General features: G+C 43.9%; 1 protein-coding gene across 1 annotated transcript in view; it reads right to left on the reverse strand.

Annotated features, from left to right (window-relative positions):
- The window catches only part of LOC147120120 (uncharacterized), a 30,262-nt gene that overhangs the window by 11,498 nt on the left and 1,438 nt on the right, over positions 1-17,326 (reverse strand). The window contains exon 3 of the mRNA XM_085984205.1: positions 5,789-5,911. Coding sequence (XP_085840331.1) covers positions 5,789-5,911 — 123 coding nt within the window. The remainder of the gene's footprint in view (positions 1-5,788; positions 5,912-17,326) is intronic.

Genomic DNA, 17,326 nt, shown 5'->3' on the forward strand with positions numbered 1-17,326 from the left:
GTACACAATACAATGAGGTCTGGGGGAAGGGAAATGACACTGAAACCGATCTCAGTCACAGGCAGTGATGAATGGAAATATTTCATCACAGTCAGTTTTGAATACCGGGGACGCTGACGACTCCTGGGAGGAATGCAGTAAGAATCAAACCCCCGACACCACGGGAGATTTGACTGCACACAGGGGAAAAAGAAAGAGTAGAAATTCAGTAGTCATAGGGGATTCGATAGTTAGGGGCATAGGCAGGTGTTTCTGTAACAGCAAACGTGATTCCCGAATGGTATGTTGCCTCCCTAGTGCCAGGGTAAAGGATATCACCGAGTGGGTGCAGGACATTCTGCGAGGATAAGGGGAACAGCCAGAAGTCTTGGTCCATGTTTGAAACAATGACATAGGTAGAAAAATTGTTGAGGACATTCAGGCAGAGTTTCAGGAGCTAGGAAAGAGATTTAAAAAAGGACCTCATAGGTAGTGATCTCAGGATTACTCCCAGTGCCAGGTGCTAGTGAGTATAAAAACAGGAAGATAATGCAGGTAAATGCATGATTGGAGAAGTGGTGCAGTGGCGAGGGAGGGTTTCAGATCCTTGGGGCATTGGGACCGGTTCTGGGGAAATGGCACCTGTACAAGATCAACGGATTGCACCTGAACAAATCCGGGACCAATGTTCTCACTGAGAGGTTAACTAGTATTATTGGGGGGTGGGGGGTGGTTAAATTAATGTGGCAGGGGGAGGGGAACCAGAAAATAGCAGAAAGGAGCAGAAAGAAGATCAGAGGAGAGAAAGATATAAACAGCAGTAAAATTAGAAATATCCCAAAAATTGCAGGGACCAGATTGAAGAAAATAGCAAAAGTGATGAAGGAGGTATTAAATTGTATGTACAATACATCAATATCCGTAGTGTAACTAATAAGATTGCTGAGCTGCTGACAGAGATTGCAACATGGGATTATGACGTGGCTACATTAACAGAGACATGGCTCAAGCAAGGCCAGGAATGGTTCTTAATATTCCTGGTTACCAAGTATTCAGGAATGATAGAGAAGGAAAAAGAGGCGGGGGTGTGGCAGTATTGATTAAGGATGATGTTACAATTCTAAATAGAAAGGAGATACTAGAAGGCTCTAGGACTGATCTATTTGGCTTGAGTTGAGGAACAGACGGGGAACTGTTTCACTATTGGAAGTTTTTTATTGAGCTCAAAACAGTGAGAAGGAGCTAGATGAGCAAATTTGTCGGCAAATTTCAATGGTGTATAACAAAAATAGGGTAGAAATATTAGGCGAACTTAATTACACTAATATAGACTGGGGAAAACATAGTGCTAAGGATGGGGAAGGAGAGGAATTTCTGATATGTGCACAGGAGAACTTTCTTGATCAATGGCCCAGTAATTCCGGGCCCAACGCGTGAGTATGGACAGGGTACTCACGCGTGGGCCCGATGGAAGTGTCGGTTTTCAGCATGCACAGCGCATGCGCGGAAAACCGGCATTTCCTTTCCTCTGAACCAAGGGGTTCAGAGGTCGAACGCGTGCGCGTGCGCGCTGAAATTCCTTCTTTTTTTAAGCTTTGCCCGTGCATGAAGGCCTCCGGTTTATACGCGTGAAAAAAGCAGACGTAAGGACTTAGTTTTAAAAGGTAAGTGGTCTATTAATTAAAGTTAGAATTTTTTTTCCACAGGTTTATTATTTTTAAAGAATTTACAGTAAGGTAAGTGTATTTTTAGACCCGATTTTTAAAAAAATTAGTTTTTTCAAAAATTTGAATAATTGTTTAAATTAGTTTTTTAGAGTTATTAATAGTTCATTAGTGGGATTTTTTAAAACTTTTATTTGAAGTTTAAGTACTGTTTTGGGCGCCCGGAGTTTTCATGAGTTTGACAGTTCTTACTATCAAACTCATGAATGAACTTTTGCAACCTCCGATTGGTTGCCCAGTGCGCACGTGATCCCAGCCGGCTCATCGAACTAACTACGCCACTGGATCACGCAAGCACAGCGCGCCGGGAGCTGAACCGGGCCACTGACAGGAAATCCACGCAGGGCCAGGCTTCAACTGTCGGCACGCTAGTTAAGTGTAGGTCGGGGGCTTGCACCCGCGGGAAGCCCCCGACACCAATTTCTGGGCCAATATGTCTCCAGTCCAACGAGGAAGGAAGCAGAAATAAAAACAGAAAATGCTGGAAATACTCAGCAGGTCAGGCAGCATCTGTGGAGAGAGAAACAGAGTTAACGTTTCAGGTCGATGACCCTTCGTCAGAACTGGCGATGGGGTCATCGGCCTGAAACGTTAACTCTGTTTCTCTCTCCACAGATGCTGCCTGACCGGCTGAGTATTTCCAGCATTTTCTGTTTTATTTCAGATTTCCAGCATCCGCAGTATTTTGCTTTTGTAAGGAAGGAAGCAGTGTTGGATCTGGTTCTGGGAAATGAAGTAGGACAAGTGGAGGGTGTTACAGTAGGAGGTCATCTAACTAACAGTGACCACAACATAATTTGGATTAAAGTAATTATGGAAAGAGACCAGAAATATCAAAGGTAAAATGTTCAACTGGATAAGAGCTGATTTATGTGATTTACGAAGGGATCGCGCACAGGTAGATTGGAAAAGGTGGTTGCAGGGTAAAGCAGTAACAGAGCAATGAAAGGCATTCAGGGAAGAGGTAGTTCAGGTACAAACTAGACATAGTCCTTTGAAGGGAAAAGGTAGAGCATCCAAAGCTAATGCGCCCTGGATCAATGTTCCATTTAAGCTGCATGGCTACGCGGCTGCATGCTTCAATGCTCTGGAGGTCCCGCGCTGCTGGTGAGCTGGCTTTTAAATGGAAAAACCGCACATGCGTGGAATTTTGAATGGGTCATGTAGTGCCTTAAAGGGGCCATGCGGCTCCCAAAAAATTAGAGGGAACATTGTCCTGGATGACAAAGGAAATAAAAGTTAAAATAAAACAGAAAAAGGAGGCTTATGAGAAATGTCAGGAGCAAGATTTAGTTAATAACCAGGAAGATTATGGAAAGTACAGGAGGGAATTGAAAAAGTTAATACAGGAGGCAAAGAGAGGTTACGAGAAAAGATTAGCAGGCAACATTAAATTGAAACCTAAAACATTTTATAAACATATAAAGTGTATAAGGTTGCTAGGGAAAAGGTTGGGCCAATTAAGGACCCATGTAAAGTCAGAGGACATGGCTAAAGAATTAAATGAGGACTTTGCATCTGTCTTCACAAAGGAAGCAGATGATGTGAAGGTTACACTATAAGAGGAGAAGGAAGTTATGGACAGGGTAGTAATAGATAGAGAAGACGCACTAAAAAGATTAGCATTACTGAAAGTTGGTGAGTCACCGGGTCCAGATGGAATGCATCCTAGGTTGCTGAAAGAAGCAAAGGTAGAAATAGCAGAGGTACTGGTCACAATCTTTCAATCCTCATTGGATACAGGAGCAGTGCTGGAGGACTGGAGGGTTGCTAATGTTACACCACTATTCATGAAAGGGGAGAGGGATAAACCCGGAAACTACAGGCCAGTCAGCCTGACATTGGTGCTGGGAAATTTATGGAAACCATTATCAGGGACAACATAAACTTTCATTTGGAAAGGCATGGGTTAATCAAGGAGACCCAGCATTGGATTTGTTAAAGGCAAATCATGTCTGACTAACTTGATTGAATTCTTTGATAAGATAACAGAGAAGGTTGATCAAGATAGTGCAGTAGATGTTGTATATATTGACTTTCGGATGGCATTCAACAAAGTGCCGCACAGGAGGCTTGTTAAGAAGATGGCAGCACATGGAATTAAGGGGAATGTGATGATATGGATATGAAATTGGCTCAGTGAAAGGAAGCAAAGGGTGGTGATGGGTGGATGTTTTTCAGACTGGGAGGTGGTTTGCAGTAGGGTTCCCCAAGGGTCAGTTTTGGATCCATTATTCTTTTCAATTTTTATAAACGACCTGGACTCAGGTGTAGGGGGCAGCATTATAAAGTTTGCAGATGATACCAAACTTGGCAAAGTAGTAGATAATGATGAGTATAGTTATAGGCTTCAGGATGACATAGACATGATGGTGAAATAGGCAGAAGCATAGCAGATGCGGAGAAGTGTGAAGTGATGCATTTTGGGAGGACTAATATGGAAAGACAGTATACGATAATGGGCATGATTTTGGAAATGATGAGCAGAGAAACCTTGGTGTCCATATAGACAAATCCTTTAAAGGCGGCAGGGCAAGTTGATAAGGTGGTTAAAAAAGCATATGGGTTACTTGGGTTTATAAACAGAGGAATAGAATATAAAAGTAACAAGATCATGCTAGAACTTTATAAATCACTGGTTAGGCCTCAGCTGGAGTATTGTGGACAATTCTGGGCACCACACTTCAGGAAAGATGTAAAGGCCTTAGAAAGGGTACAGAGGAGGTTTACCAGCATGTTACCAGGGATGAGGGACTTTACTTATGAGGAGAAGTTGGAAAATTTAGGACTGTTCTCCTTGGAACAGAAATGATCTAATAGAGGTTTTCAAGATGGTGAGAGGTTTTGATAGAGTAGATAGAGAAAAATTATTCCCTCTGGCGAGTGGGTTAATAACTAGAGATCATAGATTCAAAATCATTGACAAAAGATCTAGAGGGGAGGTGAGGAGAATTTTTTTCATTCAGAGAGTTCTCGGGATCTGGAACGCTCTACCTGAAAAGGTGGTGGAAGCTGATTCCATAAATAATTTTAAAAGGGTGTTGGACAGGGACTTGAGGATGAGGAACTGACAGGGTTATGGACAAAAAGCGGGGATGTGGGACTAAGCACGACTGCTCTTTCAAAGAGGCAGCACAGGCACGACGGGCTGAATGGCCTCCTTCTGTGCTGTAAATTTCTACGATTCTATGATTACATGGGACGGGGACAGACAATGGGACATCATTACATGGGAGGGGGATAAACAGAGGGACATCATTACACAGGTCGAAGACAGACAGTGGGACATCATTACAGAGAGAGGTATGAAAACATAGTCAGATACCAGCTATCATGATAGCGGCAACCCAAAACGAAGACACAACTACAGAGACAACCCTGACATCATTACAACATCAAAAACTATGAGACGAAGAGGGCCCAAGATCTCACTGCAACAGCAACTTGCATTTGTGCAGCACCTTACATTGGGAAATATTCCAGGTAATTTACTGGAGAAGGGGAGCAAGAGTCCAGTGAGGTAACCAAAGATGTGGTTGAAGTGGTAGCTTTTTGAGGAGGCTTTTAAAGCTGAGGAGAGCTAGCAAGGCAGAGGGATTTGGCAGTAAATTTCCAGAATGCAGATGCATGATGGCTGAAGTAAGGTGGAGCGAGGCTGTGGAGCTATTTGTAACTGCAGAGGGATGCAGAAAAACCATTATTAGAGAAGGAGAAAGAAAGAGACAAATAATATCACTGGAAAGAAAGACTGAGATGGTGAGACATTGATTGCACAACATGGAGCTCCCACCTCCCCACCCCCCCCCACACCTCCTCCTCCCACTATGTGTATATCCCACTATCTATAGAACACTTTCATATACATATAGGTGTCAGGAAACATCTACTTCAGTGAAAGAGAAATGTACCAATTCCAAGGGAGTGGGGGATTCATAAGAGATATGTCTTGGAGAAACACAGATTTGTCAGGATGAAACTTCAATGTTTCATGGGAGCTCATTGTGCCATTTTACCATCACACTGAAGCCTCCAGTCTGAGGATTAATTACAGCAGAGAAGCAAACAGCAAATGTTGTAATACTCACAGTATCCGGGAAAGGTTTCAGTGTACATTGTGTCGGATCCTTTCCAGAACCTTTGGGACACACAGTTTCCTGGACATCAATAACTAAATCCACCCGAGTCACACGTTCTCCTAAATTAGTAATCTAACCAAAGGAATAGTGTTAGACTTAATGAAGTGTGTTTGAGATAATAATACATATAAATGATGATACAGTGTCAGATAAATAATATGAGTTTCCTGCACATTATTATGCTCCTGTGAAATGCCTAGGGACATTTTACTATGTTAAAGGTACTATATAAATGCAAGTTGTTGTTGTCGTACAATCAGTTAGTAGAAGTTATTGTGGTGATCGTTTGATTTGTGTAAGTTATACACTGAGCAGAGAGATTCACGGATGATATTTATTAACATATTTACAAGGACAGTAACATTAGTTGATCTTTCCTTGCATTGCACACACGGATTCAAGGCCTGTACAGTGTGGAAATCTTTTATTTTGTTCTTCCCAAAGACCTTGTTGACAATACAGTGTAAACCAGTGGAGAGCAGAGATGCTACTACCAGAACACAAAGATCAAAAAATACCGCAATAAAATGGAGGCCTTCAGTCAGAACAAAATGTGTTGCTGTTTTTTCATACCAGTCTATTGCAACAGGAGAACTGAACCCACAGAAACTAGCACAAACCACAAGAATGATGACTCACAGGCACCACTAGAGGATGTTGATCAACATCGCAGCATAGCTCAGACAGCACAAGTGAATTAACAAATTGATAGAGCGGTGGGAATCAGTGATTACACCATATTTGTCACTGTTGCCTGCCCATCCCTTACATCGTGACACAGTAAGAGCTGGGCAGAGCAAGATGAATATCCAACAGTTTGTCTGAGTGTACAACTAAAGTAAAGTACACCTCCATGTAGCAGACGTATTTGCTATACAACTGCTGTAAGTAGCACCCACAATGTCATTTCCCAGTAGCAATTATTATTCAAGATATTGATTACCTTTCGGAAGCTGGCAATTCCAGCAGGGCGCAACTAAGGAGTGAAAGTTTTGTCTTTGGCCCCTCACCCTCCCTCGATGGAACGCAACAACTTTCTGCTTTCATTTGATTGGACTTTGGTAAATGTGCGGCTATATTTTTTTTATTCATTCATTTGGGCATTGCTGGCAAGGCCAGCATTTATTGACCACCCCAAGTTGTCCTTGAAAAGGTGACCCGCCTTCTTGAACTGCTGCAGTCCGTGTGGTGAAGGTACTCCTATAGGCTGTTAGGGAGGGATTTCCAGGATTTTGACCCAGCGACAATGAAGGAACATCAATATATTTCCTAGTCAAGATGATATGTTACTTGGAGAGGAACTTGGAGGTGATGGTGTTCCCACGTGCCTGCTCCCCTTGTCCTTCTAGGTTGTAGAGGTCATAGGTTTGGGAGGTGCTATCAAAGAAGCCTTGGTGAATTGCTGCAGTGCGTCTTGTGGATGGTACACACTGCAGCCACGGTACACCAGTGGTGGAGGGAGTGAATGTTTAAGGTGGTGGTTGGGTGCCAATCAAGCGGGCTGCGGGATCCTGTAGAGAATCTTGAGATTTGTTGGACCTGCACCCATCCAGGCAAGTGGAGTGTATTCCATCACACTCCTGACTTGTGCCTTGTAGATGGTGGAAAGGCTTTGGGGAGTCAGGGGATGAGTCACTCACCACAGAATAGCCAGCCTCTGACCTGCTCTTGTAGTCACAGTATTTATGTGGCTGGTCCAGTTAAGTTTCTGGTCAATGGTGACTCCTCAGGATATTGATGGTGGGGGATTCGGCGATGGTAATGCCATTGAATATCAAGGGTTGGTGGTTAGACACTTGTTGGAGATGGTCATTGCCTGGCCTAAGCCTGAATGTCGACCAGGTCTTGCTGCATGCAGGGGGCCGGGGTGGGTGGGGCAGAGGATTGGCAGGGGTTGGGGATCGGGGGGTGGAGAGAGGATCGGCAGGGGCCTGAGATCGCCGGGGTGGAGTGGGGGGGGGGCGGTGGGAGTTGGTCGGCCAGGGATCACGGGGGGGGACAGGGATCATCGGGGGCGGCATGGAGGGTGGTTGGCCAGGGATCGGCAGGGGAAGAGAGAATTGGGGCTGGCCACCAGAGGATCGTGGTTGGCCTCAACATCATCATTGGGGGGTGGGGGGGGAGACCTGGCGGGGGGGAGGCCAAGGAAGGCGATCGGAAGCCCGGGGTGGGGGTGTGCAGGGTCTCCGATCTTGAGGTGGTGGGTTAGGCAGGGATCCTGGATCCAGGATGTAGGTATAAAGCCATTTACCTCCTGGATGCAGCAGTCCCTGCCTCTGTTTAACTGCCAGATTTCAAGAATTGTGTGAAACCTGTCCACAGGCAGTTAAACACAAAATGGAAGTGAAAAAAAAGGTTTCCAGCCTCATTACAATATTTAAATTAAGGTGCCGCCCCCTGGGAAATCATTGATCGCCCACCCCCCATCCCACCTCTATCAAAACTGAAGGTGGGCGGGTTGGGGCGGGATCAAGTCGAGAATCCCATTTTTAACACTTTAACTGCCCCCATGCTCCAAACTCATCCATTTTTTAGGGGAAAATTTCAGCCATTATCTCAGGAGTTGCGAATGGAACTGAACACTGTGCAATCATCAGCAAACATCCCCACTTCTGATCTTATGTGGAGGGAAGGTCATTGATGAAGCAGCTGAATATGTTTGGGCCAAGGACACTGCCCTGAGGAACTCCTGCAGCGATGTCCTGGGGCTGAGATGATTGTCCCCCAACAACCACAACCATCTTCCTTTGTGTTAGATCTGACTCCAGCCAGTGGAGAATGTTATAAATCTCATCATTCATCAAGAAACTACTTGTGAAATAATGTTGGATGGCCAGTTGGTGGTGCCAACCAAGGAGTATAAATACTCGGGCGTCGGCCCCAGCTTTCCAGGGACATTTTGTAAGACAAGGAACTAGTGAAGTACAACTAGACCTCCGTGTTCTGAAACAAGTTGATTAAATTGACGTAATAAAACTCACTATGCACTTGGTTTGAGCATAAAGCAAGGCTTTAATCAACTTGTTTCAGAACATGGAGGTCTAGTTGTACTTCACTAGTTCCTTGTCTTACAAAATGTCCCTGGAAGCTGGGGCCGACGCCCGAGTATTTATACTCCTTGGACGGCGCCACCAACTGGCTGTCCAGCGTTATTTCGCAATTAGTTTCTTGATGAATGATGAAATTTATAACAGAGAGTTTTCCCCTAATTCCCATTGTCTTCAATTTTACTAGGTCTCCTTGATGCCACACTTGGTCAAATGCTGCCTTGATGTCAAGGACAGTCACTCTTACCTGACCTCTAGAATTCAGCTCTTTTGTCCATGTTTGGACCAAGGCTGTAATGAGGTCTGGAGCCGAGTGGCGTTAGCGGTGTGAAGGAATAAGCCATATAACCTATTCAGAAAAATACACTATCTTGTGAAATAATTCGGGCCTTATTAAAACATGACAAACTGGGTTTGGAAATATGGAAATTTAGAAACCTAACTCTGAAATAGCTATGAAAGCATTCTGGCTATTGAGATAAGACAGTTGTTGACCCTGAATAAATAACCTTATTGAAACAGAAGGTGAAGGGCTCCAACAGGCTGAACTTTTGGGAACGAAACAACGGTTCACACTGGATAAGGTATTCTAATTTACACTTCATAAAGAAGCACATAAGATAAGGAACATCTGCCCTTGTAAAAATGACATAAAGTAAGGAACACCTGCCGTCACATCGTTTTTATATGGTAAGTTTCGAACACCTAGAGATGAGACATGATTCTGTATTGCTACCAGCTCAGGTGGCAGTAAGAGTTGCAGAGGTCAACAGAAAAATGACTAGAGATAATTAGCTTGCATCAGCAGAAAACCTTAAAGGAAATACCACTGGAAAAGAGCATAAATATTGAACTCTCAAATGGGATAACAGAGTCGCTTTAATCGGGCAAAGTGATTCTCAGCTTCAGAGGCGGCTCTGTAGTCTCCAACTCTTTGTACCGCGAGGATCAAAGGTATTTGATATTGGCGGATATCCTGTATAAGAACTTTAAGAACTGTAATACTGTAGTGAAGTTAAGATTTAAAAGTAAGATTCTCTGTTAATAATAAGATAGCATTTTTTCTCTTTTTGGAACAGCTAATGTTACGATTGATTGATTCACTAACTGTAAATTGCATGTCGATTCTTTAATAAAGCTATATATTTTTAGAATTGTCTCACATAAGACTTCTGTATCAAAAACTCGCGAACTCAATCTCTGTACACTCTTTGGTGGAGAATTACAGAATTCTGGGGGAGTTTTCTGGACCCTCATAATATCCGGAACATTACAGTCTAGCTAAACTTATTGAAAGCGCTATCTGGAGGACGGTAACATTCTCGGGTTGTTCCTTTCCTTTAGGGAGAGATAGCCAGGACTTTTAGACGCAATCTTTAGGATCTGGCTACCTCAAACTTTAGTTGAAAATGAACGTCTGAGAAATACGCCTGATCCGGGGTAGCCCTAAAGGGGCTAGGACTAGTAAAAATCCCTTCAGCAGGACCTAAACTGAACATTGGTGAGCAGGTTATTGATGAGTAAGTGCTGCTTGATAGCACTGTCAGCGACACCTTCTATCACTTTGCTGATGATTGAGAGTTGACTGATGGGACAGTAATTGATCGGATTGATTTTGTCCTGCTTATGTGGACAGGGCATAGCTGGGCAATTTTCCACATTGTCGGGTAGATTCCAATGTTGTAGCTGTACTGGAACAGCTTGGCCAGAGGTGTGGCTAGTTCTGGAGCACAAGTCTTCAGCACGACATCCAGGATGTTGTCGGGGCCCAAAGCTTTTGCTGTATCCTGTGCGCTCAGCCGTTACTTGATATCACATGGAGTGAATCAAATTGGCTGAAGACTGGCTTCTGTGATGGTGGGGACCTCGGGAGGAGGCCAAGATGGATCATCCACTCTGCACTTCTGGCCAAAGATGGTTACGAACACTTCAGCCTTGTCTTTTGCACTCACATGCTGGGGTCCACCATCATTGAAGATGGGGATATTCATGGAGCCTCCTCACCCCTTTAGTTGTTTAATGGTCCACCACCATTCACGACTGGATGTGGCAAGATTGCAGAGCTTTGATCTGATTCGTTGATTCTGGGATCGCTTGGCTCTGTCTATAGCAGGCTGCTTCTACTGTTTAGCATGCATGTAGTCCTGTGTTGTAGCTTCCCCAGGTTGGCAGCTCATTTTGAGGTATGACTGGTGCTGCTCCTGGCATGTTCTTCTGCACTCATTGCACCAGGGTTGGTCCCCTGGCTTGATGATAACGGTAGAGTGAGGGATATGCTGGGCCATGAGGTTACAGATTGTGGAGGAATACAATTCTGCTGCTGCTGCTGGCCTACAGCACCTCATGGATGCCCAGTTTGGAGCTGCTAGATCTGTTCTGAATCTAACCCATTTAGCACGGTGGTAGTGCCACACAACACGATGGAGGGTGTCCTCAGTTGTGAAGACGGGACTTCGTCTCCACAATGACTGTGAGGTGGGCACTCATACCAATCTGTCATTAACAGATGCATCTGTGACAGGTAGATTGGTGAGGACAAGGTCAAGTAAGTTTTTCCCACGTGTTGGGATCAAGGGATATGGAGAGAAGGCAGGGACAGGGTACTGAATTTTGATGATCAGCCATGATCGCATTGAATGGCGGTGCAGGCTCGAGGGACCGAATGGCCTACTCCTGCTCCTATCTTCTATGTTTCTATGTTTCTATGTTTCTATCTTCCGCAGGCCCAATCTGGCAGCTATATCCTGCAGGACTCGGCCAGCTTGGTCATTCTTGGTGCTACCGAGCCACTCTTGGTGATGGACATTGAAGTCCCCCACCCAGAGTAAGTTCTGTGCCCTTGCTACCCTCAGTGCTTCTTCCATGTGGTTTTCAACATGGAGAAGCACTGATTCATCAGCTGAGGAAGGATAATAGGTGATAATCAGCAGGAGGTTTCCTTTCCCATGTTTGACCTGGTGCCATGCGACTTCATGGGGTCCAGAGTCAATGTTCAGGACTCCCAGTGCCACCACCTCTAGTGGATCTGTTCTGCTGGTGGGACACGACATACCCAGGGATGGTGACGGAGGAGTCTGGGGCATTGACTGAAAGGTATGATTCTGTGAGTATGACTATGTCAGGCTGTTGTTTGACTAGTCTGTGGGACAGCTCTCCCAATTTTGACACAAGTCCCCAGATGTTAGTAAGGAGAACTTTGCAGGGTCGACTGGGCTGGGTGTGCCGTTGTTGTGTCGAGTGTCTAGGTCGATGCCGGGTGGTCCGTCTGGTTTTATTCTTAGTATACTTCTTTGTAGCGGTTGGTTACAACTGAGTGGCTTGCTAGACCATTTCAGAGGGTAGTTAAGAGTCAACCACATTGCTGTGGCTCTGGAGTCACATTGGCCAGACCAAGTAAGGACGGCAGATTTCCTTCCCTAAAGGACATTAGTGAACCAGATGGGTTTTTACGATAATCCAGTAGTTTTATGGTCACCATTACTGATACTAGCTTTTTATTCCAGATTTTATTTAATTATATATCAGTTCTTATACATTTCAAGCTGAGTCATCGCTCTAAAATTCCAGAATCCTCTCATGAAACGAACACCCAAGGACCATTATAAATGGTGGAGATTCCCATCACTTTTGTCACCCCATCCCCAGGGATTTGGGATGGGTGCAGCACTGGGGAAAAGAGGCATGCTGAGGTCCTGACCTGCTAGCTCCCCTCATGCCCTCTCCGAGTTCATCTTGTTTATGAGACCCACCTCCTGCTCTCTCAACTCTAAACCTATTAAATTTAAAGTGTCAGCTGTGGCTCAGTTGGTAGCACTGGTGCCTCAGAGTCAGATGGTTTGTGGGTTCAAATCTCACTCCAGAAACTTGAACATAAAAATCTAGGTTGATACTGCAGTGCAGTACAGAGGGAGAGCTGCACTGTTGGAGGTGCTGTCTTTCAGATGAAATGTTAAACTGAGGCCCCACTGCCTCTGTGTTGTCAGACTGCTTATCCAACATTCAGTCTTGGGTGAACCTAAGTATACTCCAATTAAACATTGTGAAGACGAAAGCCATTGTATTTGGCCCCTGCCACAAACTCCATTCCCTGGCCACTATCTTAGGCTGAACTAGTTTGTTCACAACCTTGGCATCCTATTTGACCCTGAGCAAAGCTTTCTTCCCCATAGTCTCTCCATCAAAATGATAGCCTACTTCACCCGTATTGGCCCACCTCAGACCATCTGCTGCTGAAACCCTGATCCATGCTTTTGTTACGTCCAAACATAATTATTCCAATGCTCTCCTGGTCTGCCCCTCAGCATCCACCCTCCATAAACTTTAGCTCATCCAAAACTCTGCTTCCCATATCCTAACCCATACAAAGTCTCGCTCACCCATCATCCCTGTACTTGCTGATCTACATTGTCCACCAACACGTCAAATTTAAAATTCTCATCCTCATTTTCAAATCCCTCCAAGGCCTCAAACCTCCCTATCTCGGACACCTCCCCCAGCCCTAAGATCCTCTGAGAACTCTACATTCCTCCAATTCTGGCCTCTTATAAATCCCCCACACCCTTTGCCCACCATTGGCAGCCGTGCCTTCAGCCACGTAGGCCCTAAGATCTGGAATTCATTCCCTAAAACTCTCCGTCTCGCCACCTCTACCTCCTCCTTTAAGACCCTCCTTCAAACCCAACTTGTTGACCAAGCTTTTAATCATCCCTCCTAATAACTCCTTCTTTGGCTCCATGTCAATTTTTGCCTGATTATGTTTCTGTTACCATGGTATATTTCCCTAAAAGGCACAATATAAATGCAAGTTGTTGTTGTTGTTGTGCCGGGGTAAGCAATCATTACAACATTGAGTACACTTCAGAAAAGTACTTCATTGGCTGTAAAGTGCTTTGGGCGTCCCGAGGTCATGAAAGGCACAATATTAATCCAAGTTCTTCCTTCCTTTCTTATTGCCGCGATAAAGAACATAAGAACAGAAGAAATAGGAGCAGGAGTAGGCCATTCGGCCCTTCGAGCCTGCTCTGCCATTCAGTAAGATCATAGCTGATCTCCTACCTCAACTCCAGCTTCTCTCACTATCTCCATATCCCTTGATTCCCTTAATATCCAAAAATCTATCGCTCTCTGTCTTTAATATACTCAATGACTGAGCATCCACTGCCCTCTTGGGTAGAGAATTCCAAAGATTCACAACCCTTCGAGTGAAGAAATTCCTAAATGGCCGACCCCTTATTCTGAGACTGTGACCCCTGGTTCAAGGCTACCCAGCCAGGGGAAATATCCTCCCGGCATCTATGCTGTCAAGCCCTTTAATAATTTTATATGTTTCAATGAGATCACCTCTCATTCTTCAAAATTCTAGGGAATATAGGCCTAGTTTCCTCAATCTCTCCTAATAGGACAGTCCCCCCCCCCCATCCAAGAATCAGTCTAATGAACTTTAATTACATTCCCTCTAAGGCAAGTATATCCTTCCTTAGGTAAGGAGACCAAGACTGTACACAGTACTCCAGGTGTGGTCTCACATAGGCCCCAGATAATTGCAGTAAGACTTCTCTACACTTATACTCCAATCCCTTTGTAATAAAGGCTAACGTACCATTTGCTTTCCTAATTGCTTGCCATACCTGCATGATAACATTCAGTGATTCATGTACAAGGACAACTAGGTCCCTCTGAATACTAACGTCATTGAAAGTGGTGATATTGTCAATAACAATGGGGAAATGGTGGACTTGTTGAATAATTACTTAGCGTCAATTTTTACAGTAGAAGAAGGGGGTAGCATGCTGGAAATCCCAAAGAAAATAATATTGAATCGGGGACAAGGACTCAATAAAATTAACGTAAGTAAAATAATAGTAATAAAGAAAATAATGGCATGAAAGAGTGATAAATCCCCAGGGCCAAATGGTTTCCATCCCAGGGTTTAAAGGAAGTAGGTGAGCACATTGCAGATGCCCTAACTATAATCTTCCAAAGTTCTCTCAATTCAGGAACCGTCCCTTTAGATTGGAAAATTGCACATGTCACTCCGCTTTTTAAGAATGGCGAGAGGGGGAAACCAGTGTAATATAGACCAGTTAGCCTAACATCTATTGTCGGAAAATTACTAGAGTCTATAATTAAGGATAGGTTGACTGAACACCTCAAAAATTTTCAGTTGATCAGAGAGAACCAGCATGGATTTCTGAAATCTGATTGATTTCAAACCTGATTGAATTTTTTGAAGAGGTGACTAAAGTAGTGGACAGGGGAATGTCTATGGATGTTATTTATATGGACTTCCAGAAGGCATTTGATAAAGTCCCACATAAAAGATTGTTATCTAAGGTAGAAGCCCACGGAATTGAGGGCAAATTATTGACCTGGTTAGGAAATTGGCCGAGCGGCAGGAGACAGGCAGTAGGGATAATGGGTAGGTACTCAAATTGGCAGGATGTGACTAGTGGTGTCCCGCAGGGATCTGTGTTAGGGCCTAAACTATTCACAATATTTATTAACGACTTAGATGATGGCATAGAAAATCATATATCCAAATTTGCCGATGGCACAAAGATAAGCAGCATTGTAGGCAGTGTAGATGAAAGCATAAAATTACAAAGGGATATTGATAGATTAAGTGAATGGACAAAATGGATTTCAATGTACGCAAAATGTGAGGGCATCCACTTTGGACCTAAAAAGGATAGAGCAGGGAACTTTCTAAATGGTGAAAAGCTAAAAACAGTGGTAAAAGTTTAGAACTCTCTTATTCAAACAGCAATTGATGCTAGATCAATTGTTAATTTTAAATCGGAGATTGATAGCTTTTTGTTAACCAATGGTATTAAGGGATATCTTTTTCTTTTTCTTAGGCAGTCCCTCAGAACCGAGGATGACTTGCTCCCACGCTAAAAATGAGTTCCCAGGTGACTGATGAGTCCAATGCGGGACCTACAGTCTCTGTCACAGGTGGGGCAGACGGTGATTGAAGAGGCTACCAGTCCCAATTGGGCACAGACCAAACAGCATAAAACTACCAATAATTGACCATCACAAAAATGCAAGTTGTTGTTGGCAGTGTAACAGCCCAACTGGAATGTCCAAGCTGTGGTCTTTAACTTAAGTAGAGACTTTGCTATCAAGAAGGTTGGGTTCAGGCATCAGAGCATAGTGAGATTAGAAGTTGCAGGAGTTTGGGTCACCGTATGGTCAGGGGTGATGGGTTAGAAATCATAGGTCACTATGTGGGGAGTGTAAACCCGAGGTGATAAGCTTAAGGCAAGCCACGATTTAAGCAAGGAAACCTCAGATTTAGTAAGCATCAATCTATAATTGGGTAGCCACGAATATTAGTGGGAGACCAGTAAACGGGTATGGGGATCTCAGGCACCCCATTTATTGGGTGAAAAAAACAAAAATGGATTTTAAACACCCAAAAGATGGAGAAAAACACACAAAAATTGCAAAAAGAAATTTCTCTTGGGAGTTGGGAGACAGGAGTTGAGAAACTGACAGGCTGCAACACAGTGCCAATTCCAATTCCAATTCCAATTCAAATGCTTTATTGGCATGAAAGTTTACAGAGAACCATATTGCCAAAGCTTACATAGCAAAAAGGTACAGTTTTCCAACATTCTGTAGGTGTCAATCGATTTGACATTTGTTGGGTACATACAATATTACTTTTAAACAATATTAATTTTAAACAGTCTTTCTACTTCATTTGGTACATTCAATATTAATTTTAAACAGTCTTACTTTTAAACAGTCCTCAGGTTGTGACATGTTGTTACATATTTGGCCCCAAGGTATGGTCTGTCTCCTTCTCCCAGGACTAATCTCAATTTTGACAGGTCATCCAATTCCTTGAAATCTGGGGTTGTTTGGCTTAGCTTGTTGAATAATATGTTTCTTGATGTGTTGAATTTTTCGCATTTTAGGAGGAAATGCATTTCTGTTTCAACCTCGCCGGCCAGTCATTGATCGCATATTCTATTCTCTCTAGGCTGCCAGGATTTCTTGTATCTGCCTTTTTCAATTTCCAGTTGGTGGTCGCTTAGTCTGTACCTGGTGAGGGTCTGTCTCTGTTTTGTGTCTCTGATGGTCGTGAGGTAGTCTGCCAGTTTATATTCTCTTTTTAGGGCCCGGTAACATTCTAATCTGCTTTGGCTTTCGGTTATTTTGTTCCAATGTTCCAGGTAGGTTTCTTTGCATTGTTTAATGATTTGGTTCACTCGGATTGGTGTTTGGACGGCTGTGTTGGTCTGGGGCTGGTCAGGGTCCGGCTGAGTACTTAGTTTCAGTAGCAGCTGACTCAGGGGACTCTTTTCTGGGTTTAGCTCTTGGGTCTGAAAGGCTTTGAAATGAAGGGTGTCTGGGGAGCTAGATTTGAGGTGATTTAGGAAGTTTAGTGCTCGTTTTTGGATGTTTATTATCAGTGGGTATCTGCCTAGTT

Source organism: Somniosus microcephalus, chromosome 4, assembly GCF_052327205.1.
Source record: "Somniosus microcephalus isolate GS21.2 chromosome 4, FLI_Smic_1.0, whole genome shotgun sequence".
NCBI lineage: Eukaryota > Metazoa > Chordata > Chondrichthyes > Squaliformes > Somniosidae > Somniosus > Somniosus microcephalus.